Source organism: Heliangelus exortis, chromosome 15 (assembly GCF_036169615.1).
Source record: "Heliangelus exortis chromosome 15, bHelExo1.hap1, whole genome shotgun sequence".
In the NCBI taxonomy this organism is placed as follows: domain Eukaryota; kingdom Metazoa; phylum Chordata; class Aves; order Apodiformes; family Trochilidae; genus Heliangelus; species Heliangelus exortis.
In genome coordinates this window covers 5,151,710-5,166,989 of record NC_092436.1, presented here as the reverse complement: position 1 = coordinate 5,166,989, position 15,280 = coordinate 5,151,710, and the positions used below count along the sequence as shown (strand labels likewise).

The 15,280-nt window shown below is 55.7% G+C and overlaps 1 protein-coding gene across 1 annotated transcript; it reads right to left on the bottom strand.

Annotated features, from left to right (window-relative positions):
* Positions 1-3,706: 3,706 nt before the first annotated feature.
* On the bottom strand, positions 3,707-14,213 carry CDX1 (caudal type homeobox 1). Its single transcript, XM_071758619.1, has 3 exons — positions 13,662-14,213; positions 4,327-4,472; positions 3,707-4,133 (listed from the first exon to the last, which is right to left on the bottom strand). The coding sequence occupies exons 1-3, from the start codon at positions 14,086-14,088 to the stop codon at positions 3,927-3,929; spliced, it is 780 nt and encodes a 259-aa protein (XP_071614720.1). The 5' UTR covers positions 14,089-14,213; the 3' UTR covers positions 3,707-3,926.
* Between the last annotated feature and the right edge of the window lie 1,067 nt (positions 14,214-15,280).

The window sequence follows — 15,280 nt, the reverse complement described above, 5'->3', positions numbered from 1 at the left end:
GTGTCCCAGCTGGGAAGAGGTGAGAAGGTGACAGGCAGAAAGATGGGACCGTGCCCAGATCCGCTCTGCCAGACACGCAGAAGGTGGCAGCAGCACCCTGGTTAGTCACCACCAGGCATCGTGCCATGCTGGAGGCTGCTGGGCCACCTGCTGTGTGGAGCCTTCTTCTGGTGATGATGGTTTCAAGATTTCTCCATGGAAGGGTGCAGACGGGTGGTGGGAGACAGCAGGAAGTGCAGGGGAAGGAACAGGAAGAAACTGCTTGCTGTTGTTTGTTGGGGACAGTCCCCAGGATCCCCTGGCTGTGGGGCTGTCCCCAGTAAGGACCAGGCTCCATGTGGGGCCGTGGAACTCGGGAGGCAGCTGCTGCTGCAGGTGCTAAAATCATGTGCCTGTCACCTGCTGAGGGTGCAACTGTCAAGGTGACACGTGTCCAGGATGCTTGGATCAAAGGTCCCAAAGCTGGAGGGAACATGGGGTCCACCAGCTCCTTTCCTGGCACGGAGGGGACCCTGCGGGGCTCAGGCAGATGATGGCTGGAGGAAGTCAGGGGAGGACACGGGAGTGGGGACACAGCAGATGCATTTCATCACCTGGCCAAGGGGCGTGTGTGTGTGTGTTGGGGGAAGGGGTGGCTGGGTGTGTGTGGGTGCATTTATTGCCTCTTCCCGCCAGCACCAGCTCCCTGTGCACACACGGACGCCAGGGACCCAAGGGCACAGCCCACAGCTTGCTGGACTTTTACCCTGTTGTGCAAACAGGCAGGCGCCAGATTAGTGTATCAGTTGGAATTTCATCCCTGTCACTGGCACCAGCAGCCTCTCCAGGCAGACTATGGAGCATCTTCCCTCCAGCCCAGCCCCTGACCCACCCATGGGCACCTCAGCACAGCAGGTTAATCTGGGAGATGCACATTTCATCCCCCCCCGGGACTCTGTTCCCCTTCAAGCTTCTCCCTTCAGCAAGACCCTGCAGGCAATGGTGATGCCCTGGGCTGGGTCACCACAATCCCATCCCCTGTCAGGGCAGGAACCCCCCAGCCAATCCCCATGTGGCAATGACAAAACTGGATGTCCCAGGCAGGCAAAGTCCAGTGAAGGAGGAGGAGGCTGCATGTGGAAGAGCCAGGCCCCAGGGTGGGGCTCATGCAGAAGGGGACCTCAGTTTCCTCAGCTCACTGGGCAGGTGACCCATCCAGTCCCATCCCTTTTCGCATATGGCACCAGTTCTTTGTCTCCCTCAGCCTCTTTTAACTCCTGATGCCCCCTGTCCCCCTGCAGGGATGCATGAGATGGTGATTCCATGCCATGGGCAGCCCAGACACAGTGCCAGGGAGAGCAGGGTCACCAGGGTGCAGCAGTAGGTGCAGCCACTGTTGCAAGATCAAGGAAAAAACCCTTGACTCCATCCCTCTCTGCAATGCCACCTCATCCAGTCCCTGTTCCTCCATGTCCTCCACCCACAAGGACTTTATCCTGCATCAGATGTCCCTCTGCCTGCCCTGTCAGGACACCTCAGCATAAATGTTCCACCTCTTCCCAGGAAATGTTTTGGGGCTGGAAGAGACATTTTGAACAGGGACCCAAGAGCAGCCCCTTGCCCAGTGCCCTGCAGGACCAGGCTGGGATGGAGAGAGCAGAGTGCTGGGCACCAATGCCAGCTGTCCCAGGCACTATCTCACATCCTCATTCTGTGTTTGCTCTTCTTGGACAAGGAGGATATTCAGCCCGTCAACAGCCATAAAATGAGATTAGAAGCCAGGAGGTGCCAATGGGAGGTGGCCACGTCCGTGGGCAACCGGCCTTGTTCTTTGGCCTCTGCCAGCCCAAACCCCAGCCTCACCCTTTCTTTGGCTGCCCCCAGGGATGTCACTTTGCAGTCACCCAGCACAGCCCATCCCCTCAGAGCAAAGGGATGGGATGTGGCTGTGCCACCACCAGCAGTGCCCCTGTGGGATGGGCACATGCTGAAGGGGCAGGGCTGCTGCTGCCTTGAGACATCCATCTCCACTCTTTGCCATTATTTTCTCTTCCCTATGCCAGCTGTGCTTGGGGACACCAGCACTGGTGTGACCCAAGAGCTGGCATCTGTCCCCTGCTGCGGCACCACAGGCTGGGAGGAGAGAGCAACAAACCTGGGATTCCTGCTGGCTTTTATTTTCACCGATGCCTAAAAAATAAAAATGAAAAAACAGTTCTGCCTTATATACACAAACCCCGAGCCAAAGTCCCAAGCCAATGCAAACATTCATCCTCACCATCCAGCACAGCCAGCAGTGGTGGCTGAGGGAGGTGTCACTTGTCCCCATGGGAGGGAGACACAAACTCTACGAGGGCTGGAGCAGGGTGGTGGTTCCAGCAGGATGGAAGGATCATCCTAAAAAAGCTGCAGTGTGTGCCTGGGCACCTTGTTTCTTGGCCCAGAGGGGCTGGGAGCAATGGGAGGCTGGAGGTGGAGAGGGCACCCAAGGGATGAGAGGCACAAGTGGTGTTGGGTGTGATGTGGGGCCTCAGCTCGTTTTCTGCAGGGAGCAGAGGACATGTCTGCTACTCCAGCTTTCTGGAGCTTGGGGGGACAGTGCTGGGAAAGGCTGTGTAAGGCTTGTGCTCCTTCATCCCTGTCTTGGTCTTCAGAAGCGACAGTCCAGGAGTACTCATGCAGAAGCTGCAGATCCTCCTGTGTCCCAGCTGTGCCCAGCTGGCCTTTGGAAAAGCTGGAAGTGGGCTGTAAGTTAATGAAGTGGTCAGGACTCAGCAGGATGAAGGAATGTTTCAGCTGTGGTCCACTGGGAGGAAAAGAGGGACACAGGGCATACAGCAAGTGAGAGTTGGTGCAGTGCACAGAGGAGGGGGGAGACAGGGAAAACAAAACCTGGAGTCCTTTGGGTTTTGAAGAAAATAGGGAAAAAAACCATTTCTCTGTCTTCCTGGAAACCACCTCTCCACCACCTAACACCAAGGCAGGTGTCAGCCCTGCCCTGGCCTGGCAGAGCCCCTGCCCAACCTGTGCCCGCGTTGGCTGTGCCCCCTTGGAGCAGCACCCCAAAGCTCTCCTGATATCAGCCCTTCTGGGTGGCCTGGGGCTGGTTCTTCCACCCCATCCTGATGACAAACCTCCTTGTTCTCCTCCTCCTCACAGGAAGGTGGTCTCAATTCTCAGCAGTGTGATCTGGCTCCAGCCTGCCTGTGCCTGCCTCCCTTCTCCCTTCTCCCTGTGCTCCAGGAGGAGCATGGTGGCCATGGGGCTCTGGTGGCTGCAGGGGCAGAGCTGAGGGCTCAGGGGCAGGTGCTACTGGGTGGCTGGGACATGTGGGGACTCTCACCAAGGACATGGTCCAGTTCTCCACCATCACTGTGGTTTGAAAGAGAACCCCCTGGCATCCCATGGCTGAGTCCTGCCTGGCTCCCACAGTCCAACTCGCTGTGTCCTTGGCACCTCCCTTCCTGGCACAGCAGTTCCAGGAGACCAGCTTGAGTCCAGCCAGGTCTCTTTTCTAGTTCAGTCTTGTTCCAGCTGTCCCAAAAGGCAGCTAGATTGTCAGGAGGACCATGAAGGAGGGGTCCTACCAGCTTCACCTGAAGCACTGTAGGAAAGCCATGCTCCTTCACCACCCCCTTCTTTCTGCTGACGTTAGGACCTTGCTTTAGGCTACAAATACTAGAGACCAGACTGGTGAGTATTTCCTACAGGACAGCAATATCAGTACTACCTAACCTATGGGTTTTATGTAGGACCAAGCCCACCAACCCCTTGGGGAGGTCTTGGTGCCACCTCACCCAGTGTCACTGGCCACCCCATCGGTTCATCCGGGGACCATCGTGTCTTTGGGAAGGGGCTGTGACTCCTTCATCCCTGTCCTGGTCTTGGACCATCTGGGCTCTGCTGCATAGTGCTTATCTCTTGGTGTCTGTAGCTGGTGAAGGGGGTTAAGGCATGAATTCCTCCTTGATTGTCAGCGGAGATGAGGAGACGAGGTTTGGGGCGCTGTTGGTGCAGAGGCCTCCGATGGGTCCCGGTGTGCCAACAGCTGGTGGGGTGGGTGTGGTGGTGCTGGTGGGCTGGCTTTGCTGCTGCATCTTCTTCTTGTTCACCTTCCTCTCCTTCGCCCTCCGATTTTGAAACCAGATTTTCACCTGCAAAAAGACAAGGACGGCAATAGAGAGATGGAGGGTGCACGAAGTCAGTGATGACAAACCTCCAGCACCCCAGAGTTTGGAAGAGAAGGGAGATCTCTAGAATGAGGTGAGACCACTGCTGCCCACTTGGGCTGCAGCCCTTCCCCTCTCCAGCTGGGATGTGGTTTTCCCAGGACACCAGGGCACTGACCTGCCTCTCAGTGAGCCCCAGGGCCCCGGCCAGCTCGGCCTTGCGGCGGATGGTGATGTAGCGGCTGTAGTGAAATTCCTTCTCCAGCTCCAGGCGCTGGTGGTCTGTGTACACCACCCGGTATTTGTCTTTCGTCCTGGTCTTGCCTGGCAGAAAGAGCAGAGCAGAGGTGAGCTGAGATGCTCAGAAGACAACCAGCCCAGTTTTCTTCTCCATTATCTCCATCATCAGCCCCCATGACACACACGGGGCCGTGGTGGCCCAGGCTGTGGCTATAGGGGTGTAGGTGATACCTCGAGGAGGGACACCCGTGCCCAGCAGTTTGCTGAGAAACCCTGGTGCTTTCCCCTGCAGAGGAGCCCATGGGCAGCAATAAACACAACTGTGAGTATTTGCTTCTCCACCCAAAATAACAAAATCCTGTTGCAGGGTGTCAGGAGGGATGGAGCTATGCTTCTGACAGGGAACCCAGTCATTTGTTTGCCTGGCAGACATGTCTGCTCATCTCCTCCTGAATTCCTGCTGCTGAGAGCAGTGCTGCCATGGGAAGGGGCAGGAGAAAGCCCAGAACAGTTCCACGGATTTCCCCGGGGCTGCCCTGAGTGTACCAGCAAGGTCAGGATATTGCTGCTGATGTGCAGGAAGGGATTTCTAGTGGCCCATAAACCCATGTAACCTTGCTTGCAGCCCGGGATCTGCCTGCTGTTCTGTTCATCCATTCCCCCTGAGGAGTCCTTGGCACACTGTCTAGTTTTGGCCAAATCTGATGGACACTGGGAAGTCTCAATAATATTATTAAATTCTGACCATCCTCGTAGAAGCAGTTTGCTTGGCACAGAGCAAAACTGCTTCAGAGTCTCCAGGGTGCACTCAACCCTAATCAGACTTCAGAGAATCTCCACAGAGCAAAAACCCCAGCCCTGGGCTATAAACCTGTTGCTCAACCAATTCAGTTTTATCTTTAAGGGTTTCTCTCCCCTGCTTCCCCATTGCAAGAAGGTGGGGACTTTCCTAAGGTGAAGATATAAGTAAGAGGGGTGGGTCGGGGTGGGCACAGGGGGCATCTGCTCCTGCTGGGACGTGACCCCAGGAATTATGCAGGGCTGGAATTATGCCCACACCACACCCCTTGCTCTTCCCGAGGGATCCCTGTCCTGCCCATGGCTTCCCTGCCCACCCTGAGATGTCCCTGTCCTTCCCAAGGGGTTCCTGCCTCCTCTCACCACCATGGAGCTGAAGGGGCCGTGGGTATGAGAAGAACTTCTGCATCCCAGCCCAGGAGGGACCTGTGTTGAATTTGCTGACACAGCAGTTCCTGTGAGAAACCAGGATCCCTCTGTCTGCTCCAGGCTCAGGGACTCCTACAAGTTTTTCTTCTCTCTCATAAACATTTTCCTTTTTAAAAATTATTATTTGAAAGCTAAAACGTTTCTAAAGAGATAATGACTTTTAAATTATCTCATTTTCAATATTGCTATTTGAATACCACTGCTTGGAGAAAAAAAACATATGGAAAGCAAAGGAACTGACAGATAAAGAGAAAGAAATATTAAAGAATAAAGAAATAAGGCGGTTTGTGAATACCACATATGCCATGAATTTCAGCAGGAATTATTATTTCCTGCTGAAGCTGTAAATAGATCCATCACAGCTCGGTCTTTGTTATTCCCCCTTCAGTGTTCATCCCTGATGAAGCCTCTGCTCTGCCTCAGCTCTGGTTGTGCTGAGCCACCCCCATGAGAACTGGGCACATCTCTGCCCAAAATCAGGTAGCAAAGACCCAAAACAGTGGGCACAACACCAAGCCAGAGATGGAAAGTTATTCATCTCAACTAATTGCTGTTTTCAGAGATGTTTGCTGAATTCAGGAATGTATTGGAGGTGATTCACCAGGCATAGAAAAGGATCTGCAAGAAATACTATTGACAATGAATAATTCAGCTACCTTGAATGTGAATGCTGGCTTACACTTAACTCTCTCCTGGGGACTTTTTATGGCTCTGTGAAAGGAAAGAGGAAATTTGGGACGAGATAGCGTGGCTCCTTATGGGGAGCTCTTGTACCTACTGGAAAACCCCTGAGCTGTATCAGGAGCACGGGTGAGCAGAGGTACGGAGCCACTCCTGCACCTCCAGCCAAGTCCATCAGAGGTGGATTGGGCTGTCCCAGGGCCAGATAGCCCAGAGCTGCTGCTGCTGCTTGGGGTGCCATGGATAGGATGCCTGGTGATGCCCCCCTTTTGCTTGGCCCCAAAAGACCAGGCAAAGGAACCTTTCAGGCACAGGAACCTCTCTGGCAGGGCCAGTGGGAATGGTTTCAGCTTTGGGATCAAGGCAGGGCCTTTGGCTGCATGGGGAGAGGGTATCGTTACCACTGTTAATGTATAACCCTAATAACACTCACCTGAGCTGTGATTAGATAAGGGAATAGCTTTAATGTGCTGTGCAAACCCCAAAGGACGCGCTCCTGAGTGTGCACGCACACGCACCCACACACACACGGGGAGATGGGGTCCTGACCCCAGCATGGATCTGCTCCCAGTGGCTGGGGATGCCCTGGATCAGGTCAGGAGCCTGGCAGGGAAAGGAAAATCTAACCAGCTCCCTGTACCCACAAGCCCAGGCTCTGCACCCTCCTGAGCTTGGCTGGGGAGGGGGTAATGCCCCCTCTTCAGCCCTGACCTGCCCAAAGGATGGCTTTCAATAAAAAATCATGCCCCAAACACCCTAACAGATGGGCTACAGGGTGATGGGGTGTTTTGAGGATGGCATTGAGAAAATTTAGGAAGTGCTGGATCAAACCAGGGAGGAAAGAGGCTCTGGGCTGGCAGTGGCACCCTGGGAGGAGGAAGAAAGCAGTGAAAAAGCAAGAGATGTTTCATGGCCTTTGGGAGCTTATATTTTCCCCAGTTTCACAAAGAAATACACCCAGCTCCACGTGTCCAGCACAGCTAAGAGGGGGCCAGGCCAGCTCTGCATGGAGCATCCTTATTCCCCACACCCAGGTCTCCCAGCCCCAGCAGGAGCAGCATTGCTGCCAGCAGCCAGGAGCATAAAACCTGCTGAGTTCTCTAAAGGTCTCCATTTCACAGGTCAGAGCAGCTCCAAATTGCAGCACCACAAACCCTGGCTGGGCGGGAAGCAGCCGTGCAGCCATCAGGGCTCCGATCGCCGGAGCCGCCGGGATGCCAGCCCAGCATGGTGCCGGCTGTCGCGCCCCGACGCAGAGGTCCCCGAGGCCTGGGGACACGGGCACCTCGCATGCTGCTTCCCACGGGAGGTGCTGGCATGAGGGATGGCACCAGCTCCTCGCATGACTGGTACGAAAAGTCTGGGCGAGCTGCTCCCGGAGCCACCCTGTGCAGGCTCACCCTGCTGGCGATGCTCTGGCTGTGCCCTGGCTCCCTCTGAACAGCCTCATCTCCTGTCTGTCTGTCTGTCTGTCTGTACCAGGTGTGTTTCCACCCGTCTGATGAAACTACGATATTTTACTGCTGGAAAGGTTCCCTCAGCAGTGAGCACTGGGGAGAGAACTTGGTGGCACAGGAGTTAAAGTGCAGCCAGATGGGGTGCAAGGCTGTGCAGGATGAAGCTGCTTCATTCTGAATGAGCAGTGGCTGCTTGCAAAGAGGATAAAATAATCTCATCCCAGAAGTATCAGTGGTCTGTCAGGATTTGACATTTTTCCCCAGGGAAAGCATCAAGGAAAATTTTCCCCCACCCTCAGTGTAACTCAGGCAATGCTACAGATGGAGAAACTGAGGCACAGAAACAGCTCCAAAGCAATGTGGAGTTCCAGGGTCAGCACTGTGGGCTCTGATCGCTGGTGGAACTCCCAGAGCAGCTTAATCCCTCGTCCTTCTGCAGCTCCATGGGGGGAATTCCCCAACCCTGCAAAGAGGGGGGCAGCTGGCAGAGCAACACCCCACGACAGAGACCCCAGGCTGAGGAGAGGGCTGTGCTCAGCTCCTAACAGGCAGGAGCCTCCAGGCTGGTTGTGGTCACCCCATCTGGCAGCCAGATGTGCTCCAGCTGCTCTGTGCAAGGGGTCGATGCTCCCTCTGCCGAGGCAGCCGTGCTGTGCAGCAGTGATGCTGATGCTGGGGACACACAGCCCAGCTCCTTCACTGTTCCCAAACTTACTGGACATGGTAACCCCAAAATCTGCACCAGCACAGGCTGAGCTGCCTGACACCCTCCCCCTGCCCCACACTCCCCTGCTCCCCACCTTTCCCCTCCATCTCCAGCAGCGGCCCCAAAGCACACAAGCTCCTCTGTGGCAGGGGAGGGGGATAAACCCAAGCTCCCCACCCTCCCCCTAGTGCTGGGAACCAGCAGGTCTGGGTTTTCACAAGCCTTCCCGTGCATGCTTCAATATCATCAGCTATTTTTCCCCCCAGCCACAGGAAGCAGAGGAGTGATGGATTGAACGACCAGTGTGGGGAGAAGGACCGGAGCCATGTGGCTTGCTTCATCGCCTCCAGCAAGAAACCAACCCCTCCAGAGGGCAATCCTTCCCTAGATCCCTGCCGGGGATCATTCCTCTGCCAAAGGGCTTCAGAATTAGGCAACTGCCAGATGTCAAAATCTGGGTGAGAGGAACCACCGCCCCTGTAGACAATTTAATGTTTCTGTACTGTGGAGGGAAGGGGATGCTGGATGAATCCTCACCCAATGGACCCTGCCAAGGCACCCCAGCTCTGCTCCAGGTTGGAGGGGTGGGCATTGCCCAGCTGCTGCCTGGGGCTTAGGAGGGCTCAGCACATGGCACAGCCACACAGGGCAGCCTGGCAGCTGGGAAGAGACAGAAGCACGCAGGGAAGAGCCAAATCAGGAGAGCACAGACTGGTGTGCAGGAGTACAGGCTGGTCCTGGCTGGGCTCCTGGGCTGGGCTACACTGACAGTGCAACAGGACAGGACCAGCTCTGCACCCACACCCACAGGTTGAAGGCACCCTTCCTGCAAGCCTCATCTTTCTCCCAGAAGATCCAAGTCCCAAGGGGATGAGCAGCAGGTTGCCAGCTAGGGCAGCAAGCTGGTGGTTCACTATCACAACCCCCTGTGCTTGGCAACACAACAGGAGATGCTCAACACCAGGGGCAGCAGCCTGGGGCGGGGTGTTGGGGCAAGCATTTCCCAGTCCTGCAGTGACTCAACCCTTTATTTTGGCAACTGGCAGGTTCCTTCAGTTGCTCCCCTGGTTTTACGAGCCCCGAGGCAAGTGCCACCAGCCAGGCTCCTGTGCCAGGTCAAAGACCACGGCAGCATGGAAGGGCAAGGAGTGCTGGGGCAGCACGTGGGCATCGTGTGAGGCATCACCTTCACACCAACCCCACGGCATGAAGAAGGAGGAGGACAGCAAGACAGTGGTGGTGCTGGCTGGGCACCAGGACTTCTCTCCCCTGTGCAGCCCTGTAAGGTTCAGCCCATCCTTCCTGAGGGGCAGCACAGGGCCCTTATCCAGGGGATCACAAAGCTAACAGCACTGGAGTGGGTGTCCTTGGAGGGTCCCCTGTAGGAAACATCTGCCATTGGACAGAGGTTTAGAGTGTCCCTCTGATAATCCCAAGGTATTAGCCAGCCAAGCCCATCACGTAGGTACCAGCAGCACTCCAGGGAAGCCCTTTTTGTTCAAGGAAAGTCAATTCTAGGAAAGTTTGAAAGGCCTGTACCTTGGCCAGCAAGCTGAGTGGTCAGCAAATCCCAGCGGGGGCCAGGAGGAGGCTGTGGGTTAATAATTCAAAGGGAGAGGTCTGATGGGGCCCTATGCATACACACACCGAGTGACCTGGGGTAACAAAGGGTCTCATGGGGGGCAACCATGCCCTAAAGAGGTGCCCCACATACAGGGACTGACCAGGGAAATGCACTGTCCTCCAGCCAGCACCCTCACCATGAACCTCATCTGTCTTCAGAAAATGTTCCTCTGAATCATTAATGGGGTTTTTACTCTTTCCTCCAGTGTTCATGGACCCCTCTAGTGCTGAATGGAGCTGGAAAACTGAGCTGGAAAGACTGAAAACTGAGTTGGAAAACTGCACAGCCAGTAAATCACCACTCGCTCAGACTTGGATCCTCACTATTTGCTCTCCATCACCCCAAAACTTACAACACAAAGTCCCAAGAACATTCACCTCCTGAGGGATGGACCAGTAGCACTTTCACTTACAATATTCAGCACTGAAGCCTTAGCTTGATTAGTGACCTAAAAGCCAGATCCAAGGCAGTATCTGAGGATTTGCATAACTAATGAGCAGAGAGGGAACTTCAAAGTTCAGCCTGCCACTGTTTCCAGCCACCTTCCTGAGCTTTTTATAGAGCCAGGGTGCAATTCACAGGGAAGTTTGCAAATAATTGTGAATAAAGAGGAAGCGTGAGGCTCTGACACACTACTCATGAAGATTTTTATGAGAAGAAAAAGAGGTGACATCGGAGAGAGATATGAAGCCTGGGGACATCTTCCAGCTTGGTTCCTTTTAACTCCCAATTTCCAGCACCCAGCCCTCCAGCTTCACAATCCCTTCTGCTGCAGGATTATCTTGGCCCAGCTGGGTGAGCAACCCAGGTGAAACACGAATGTGTTTAGCAACAGGTATATAAAATCATCCCCCCGTAAAGCCTTATTCCACAGTGAGTCACTGGGAGATTTCTCACTGATTTTTTTTTGGGCTCTGGATCCCATTTGCAGAAGCTCCCAGCACACTTACATTCCCTGTGTAATATTTTATCTTTGTACCACACAGCTCTTTCCCAAAAGCTTTCCAACTGTGGCCAAGAGCTGTTTATACAAGGCAAGACAGAAAGGGAACCTTAATTTACAACCCTCTGAAGTATTATGATTTATAGCGTTCGCAATAAAACTGTTGATGTTTATAGCAAAAAAAAAAGTCTGCATATTCATTTCCTACTCCCACTGCCATGGGATGGGTAGTTAATCAACCCAGACTGATTAAAGTCCAGCTTATTGATTTCAATAAAATGATTCACCTAAGAATTTCACCTATGTCGAGCCCATCTCTGCCCTGCTCTCTGTCAGGCTTAGTGGAGAAAGGCTCTTTTTTTCCTATTTAAAGGGCACCCCACCATCTCCCAGCACATGGTCTCACCACCACTGAATCCAGCAGCCACTCAGCACCAACAGTGCTGGGCTTGGACCTGGCAGAAACACAAGGACAAGTCCTTAATCTGCAAGCACCTTAAAAAGGGACCTCGCTGGTCACCCAGCCAGGGGAATCACCACAAGAAAGGGGCTTTCAGCCCATGCCTGCACTGCTGGGGCTGGGCCAGGGCAGCTCCTCCTCTGAGCACAAGGGGAACAAGGCTGATTTATTTGTCCCTTTGTATGTATTTAATCTAAGAGATACAAACTAAGCAACTAATGATAATTATTTCAGAATTCAATCAACTCAATTGTCATCTAACTCAATCAGAGGCACTTTCAAGCCCCTTGTTTTATCTCGGCCCCACCACTGAGTGTAAAACCCTGCCCTTGATCCAGAGGAGAGGTGTGCTGCTGTCTTTCTCCCCTCATTAGTTTTCCCTCCCACCTCTCTTCCTCTGAAGAAACCGAAACCTTCAGACCTACAAAACCTGCAGAAGTGGCTGGCCCCATCTGTGTGTGGGTGTGACTACCCCCCTTCCACTGCAGGGCAGAGAGAAGGCCCCAGACCCACCACACTCCATCACTGAGTCCAGAGGGAGGCATTTTTCCTAAATTGGTACATTCAGTGCTTAAAATGGGCCAGAAAATACCAGCCTGCCTCTCCCCTCCACTTTCCAGACCAGGGCTGTTTTTTTTCCCGTTTTTCAGGATATTTTGCCTTCTCCCCACCACACGGATCAGGTGAACACAAGGAGCTGTTTTCCATGCTGGAAGACCCCTTGGCACTTCTGCACAAGCCTCTTACACGAGGGTCTCCACACGGGGCTTGGCCATCCCTGTGTGGGGATAGCAGTGAGACAGAAAAAAGGCTAACACTGTGGACACCTTGTAAACAAGGATCCCTGTCCCCAGCGCCGAGGATATATGAGCAGCGGTGGCCAAAAACTATCCCCCGGGATATCCCCAGAGCCACTCCTCCAGTGAGTTTGGTCCCGGCTCTGCGGAGCCCATGGCCGGGAAAGGGAAAGCGGTGGCGGGTCCGGGCAGAGGGTGCCTGCGGGCAGAAGGGGTTCAGGCTGGGCTGACAGCAATGACAGCCTGGAAGGGAAGATGAAAGGGTGCGGGCAGGGCAGGACAAAGGGCCCCGCACCTCACCTCGCTGCCAAAGGAACCGGCCACTATCTCCATGACAAAGCGAAGCCCTTGTCAATTTGGGCTGGCCCCAAGGGGAGACCTGCCCACCGCCTTTGAAGTGGGCAGCAGGGCCCCCCCTCCCACCCCTCCCAGCGCGGGCAGGGGCTGGGGTTGCCCAGACGCTTCCCCCCACCCCCAGGTCAGAAGTTCAGCAGGGACAGGACCCCGGGGACATGGGGACAGGAGGTGAGGACACCACGGATGCTCGAAGGCCGGGTCGGCGGGTAGGCACCGCAGCAGGGACACCTGCAAACACGGTGCACGGCACACACATGCCCTGCACACGCACATGGGGCATGCTGCACATGGCATGCACTCACAAGCACCTTCCCGCTGGCACCCTCCCCAAATGCACCTTGCACGCACGCACACGTCTCACCTTGCACGCACACCACGAGTGCATGCACAGACTGCACTGGCACGCACACCGTGCACACCCAGCACACACGCACCACACCTCGCACCGTCCTCAGCACGCTGCACCTTGCACGCACATGCTGCACATGCACAATCCCCCGTGCACACTCACCTATACAGCCAAGCTACCCCCTCACCCCCCCAACACTGCTTAGGGCGCCTTGCACACTCACACAGCCCCAACAGCACCTCACGGGCATTAAACACACCTTACACACACACATCATGTGCAGCACCTTCCCTCCAGGTACAGACACTCGGCGCCTTCCCTGCACACAGAAACGCACTCGTCCCACAGCCTGGCAGCTGCAGGCACCTCGCACACGGGCTCCCACCGTGGCTGCACACCGGGTCACGGCTGCGGCCCTGTACAAGCGAGACCGCCGTCCAGCACTCCTCGGGGGGGGGACACGACAGTACCCCGCCAACCCCGGGGGTATCCGGCTCTGCCCGTCCTACCCAGCCCTCCACCTCGGCCACTGTGTCCCCTTGTTCTTTGGGAACCGGGCAGGCCAAGACTGCTGTCCTCCGCAGTTTCTTTGCACGGAGCAGGATCGGGCCCCGCAGGACTTCAAGCCCGGGGATCCTTTGCGGGGGTGGAGGGCTTGGAGGGGATCCTTACCGCTGCTGCTGGTGCTGGGAATGCTGCGCCTCATCCACTCGTACGGGGTGCGCCTCTGGGCGTTCGGGGAGAGCTGGGGGACCGAGCTGCTGATGGGGGGAGGCAGGAGTCCAGAGCCCGGGGGTTGGATGGGGTTAAAATCTGGGGGGCTGAATCCAAATTGCCCCGGGCTGGCGGTGGCAGGCGGAGCGGGGGTCCCGTAGGAATGCCAGTCCTCCTTGGCGGGGGTGTAGGGAGAGCCCCAGGCTGCCGCCGGCTGCCCGTGGTGAGGGTCGTTGTTAATCCCCGGCACATGGTGGTAGCTGGCGAAGTCCGAGTATTGGGGCGGCCCCGGCACGTAATTCTGGGGGGTGAGGTTGAGGCTGGGATGCCGGACGGGACTGGGATACATGTTGGTGTCCTTATCCAAAAGATAACCTACATACATCTTCCCGGGCCGGCTGGGCGCACATGCTGCGGGAGCCGCCGTGCCGCCGGCCCGGGTTTGGGTCGGGGAGGGGAGAGGAGGCGGCCGCCCCTCCTGCGCTCACCTGGGCACCTCGGGGAGCTGCGTCCCGGGGCCAAGCACCTCCCTGCCCACAGGCTTTTATTGGGCCCAACCTCTCGCAGCATTTGCATTGAAAGGCAGGTTTGCATTTCAAAGTGCAGGAACCCCCCGGCGGGAGTGTGGGGGGCGAATTCAAACCTCCCAACCTTGTTGCAGGGGGGCTGAGGCACTGGGTGATCCCGGGGACCACCAAGGACCCCACGTCCCCTCTGTTGTCACCACCCCATGGTTCTCCCCACGAGACCTGCTGTGGTCCCTTTGGAGCAGCCAGTTTTGTGTCCCATGGCTGGTGTCACCCACACTGGTGCCCCAAGGGAGCCCACCAGTCCCTGCATCCATCAGGGAGCGGGGTGCTTTGGGCTGAGTCCTTGTATGAAAGCCTGGCTGAGGCAGGGGACAAGCTGTGCTGTGCCTGCTGTGTTGGGGAACACCCAGCCCTTGCTCCGGGGTGATGATTTCCTGTGGCTGGTGTCACAGTCAGCTTGATATGGAAAAGGGGGCTGGTGGGAAGGGAAAGCTCTGGGTACCCCTGCAGTCAGTCCATGCAGAGACAAACCCACCCCTCCAACCCTGATAGCAAAACTCAGCTTGGTCCCAGCTGTCAGTGGGACAGACAGACAGACAGACAGACAGAGACAGCTGTGTGCAGGGGGGAATAACCTCACCTTGGACCCAACGAGGAGTACCTGGGCTCCAGCAGGGCTCCAAGGGGCTCATGACCCTGCAGAAAGAGAAGTTTCTTGTTTGTTTTTGCTCTTAAAGAAGCCAAACATCCCCATATGTTTTTGGATAGGGAAAATTGGTTTGTGCTTGGGTGCAAACGGGACCTTGGTAAAGCAGTGTCTGCCTGCAAGGTGGGAGACCACCCACTTATCACCAGGCACACCTCCACTAAGGAGGGGGATGAGGCACCAAGGACCAGCTCTGTGCCGTCCAGGCCAGAAACCCCCATCAGCAGCAGCCAGTGTCAGTGACCCACTAGTGTCACACTCTGGCTCTCTTGGTCACCACCATGCAGTGACATTCACCATTTGCAGGCTGGCTTTCTCTCCTCAAACCAGAGAACAGCACT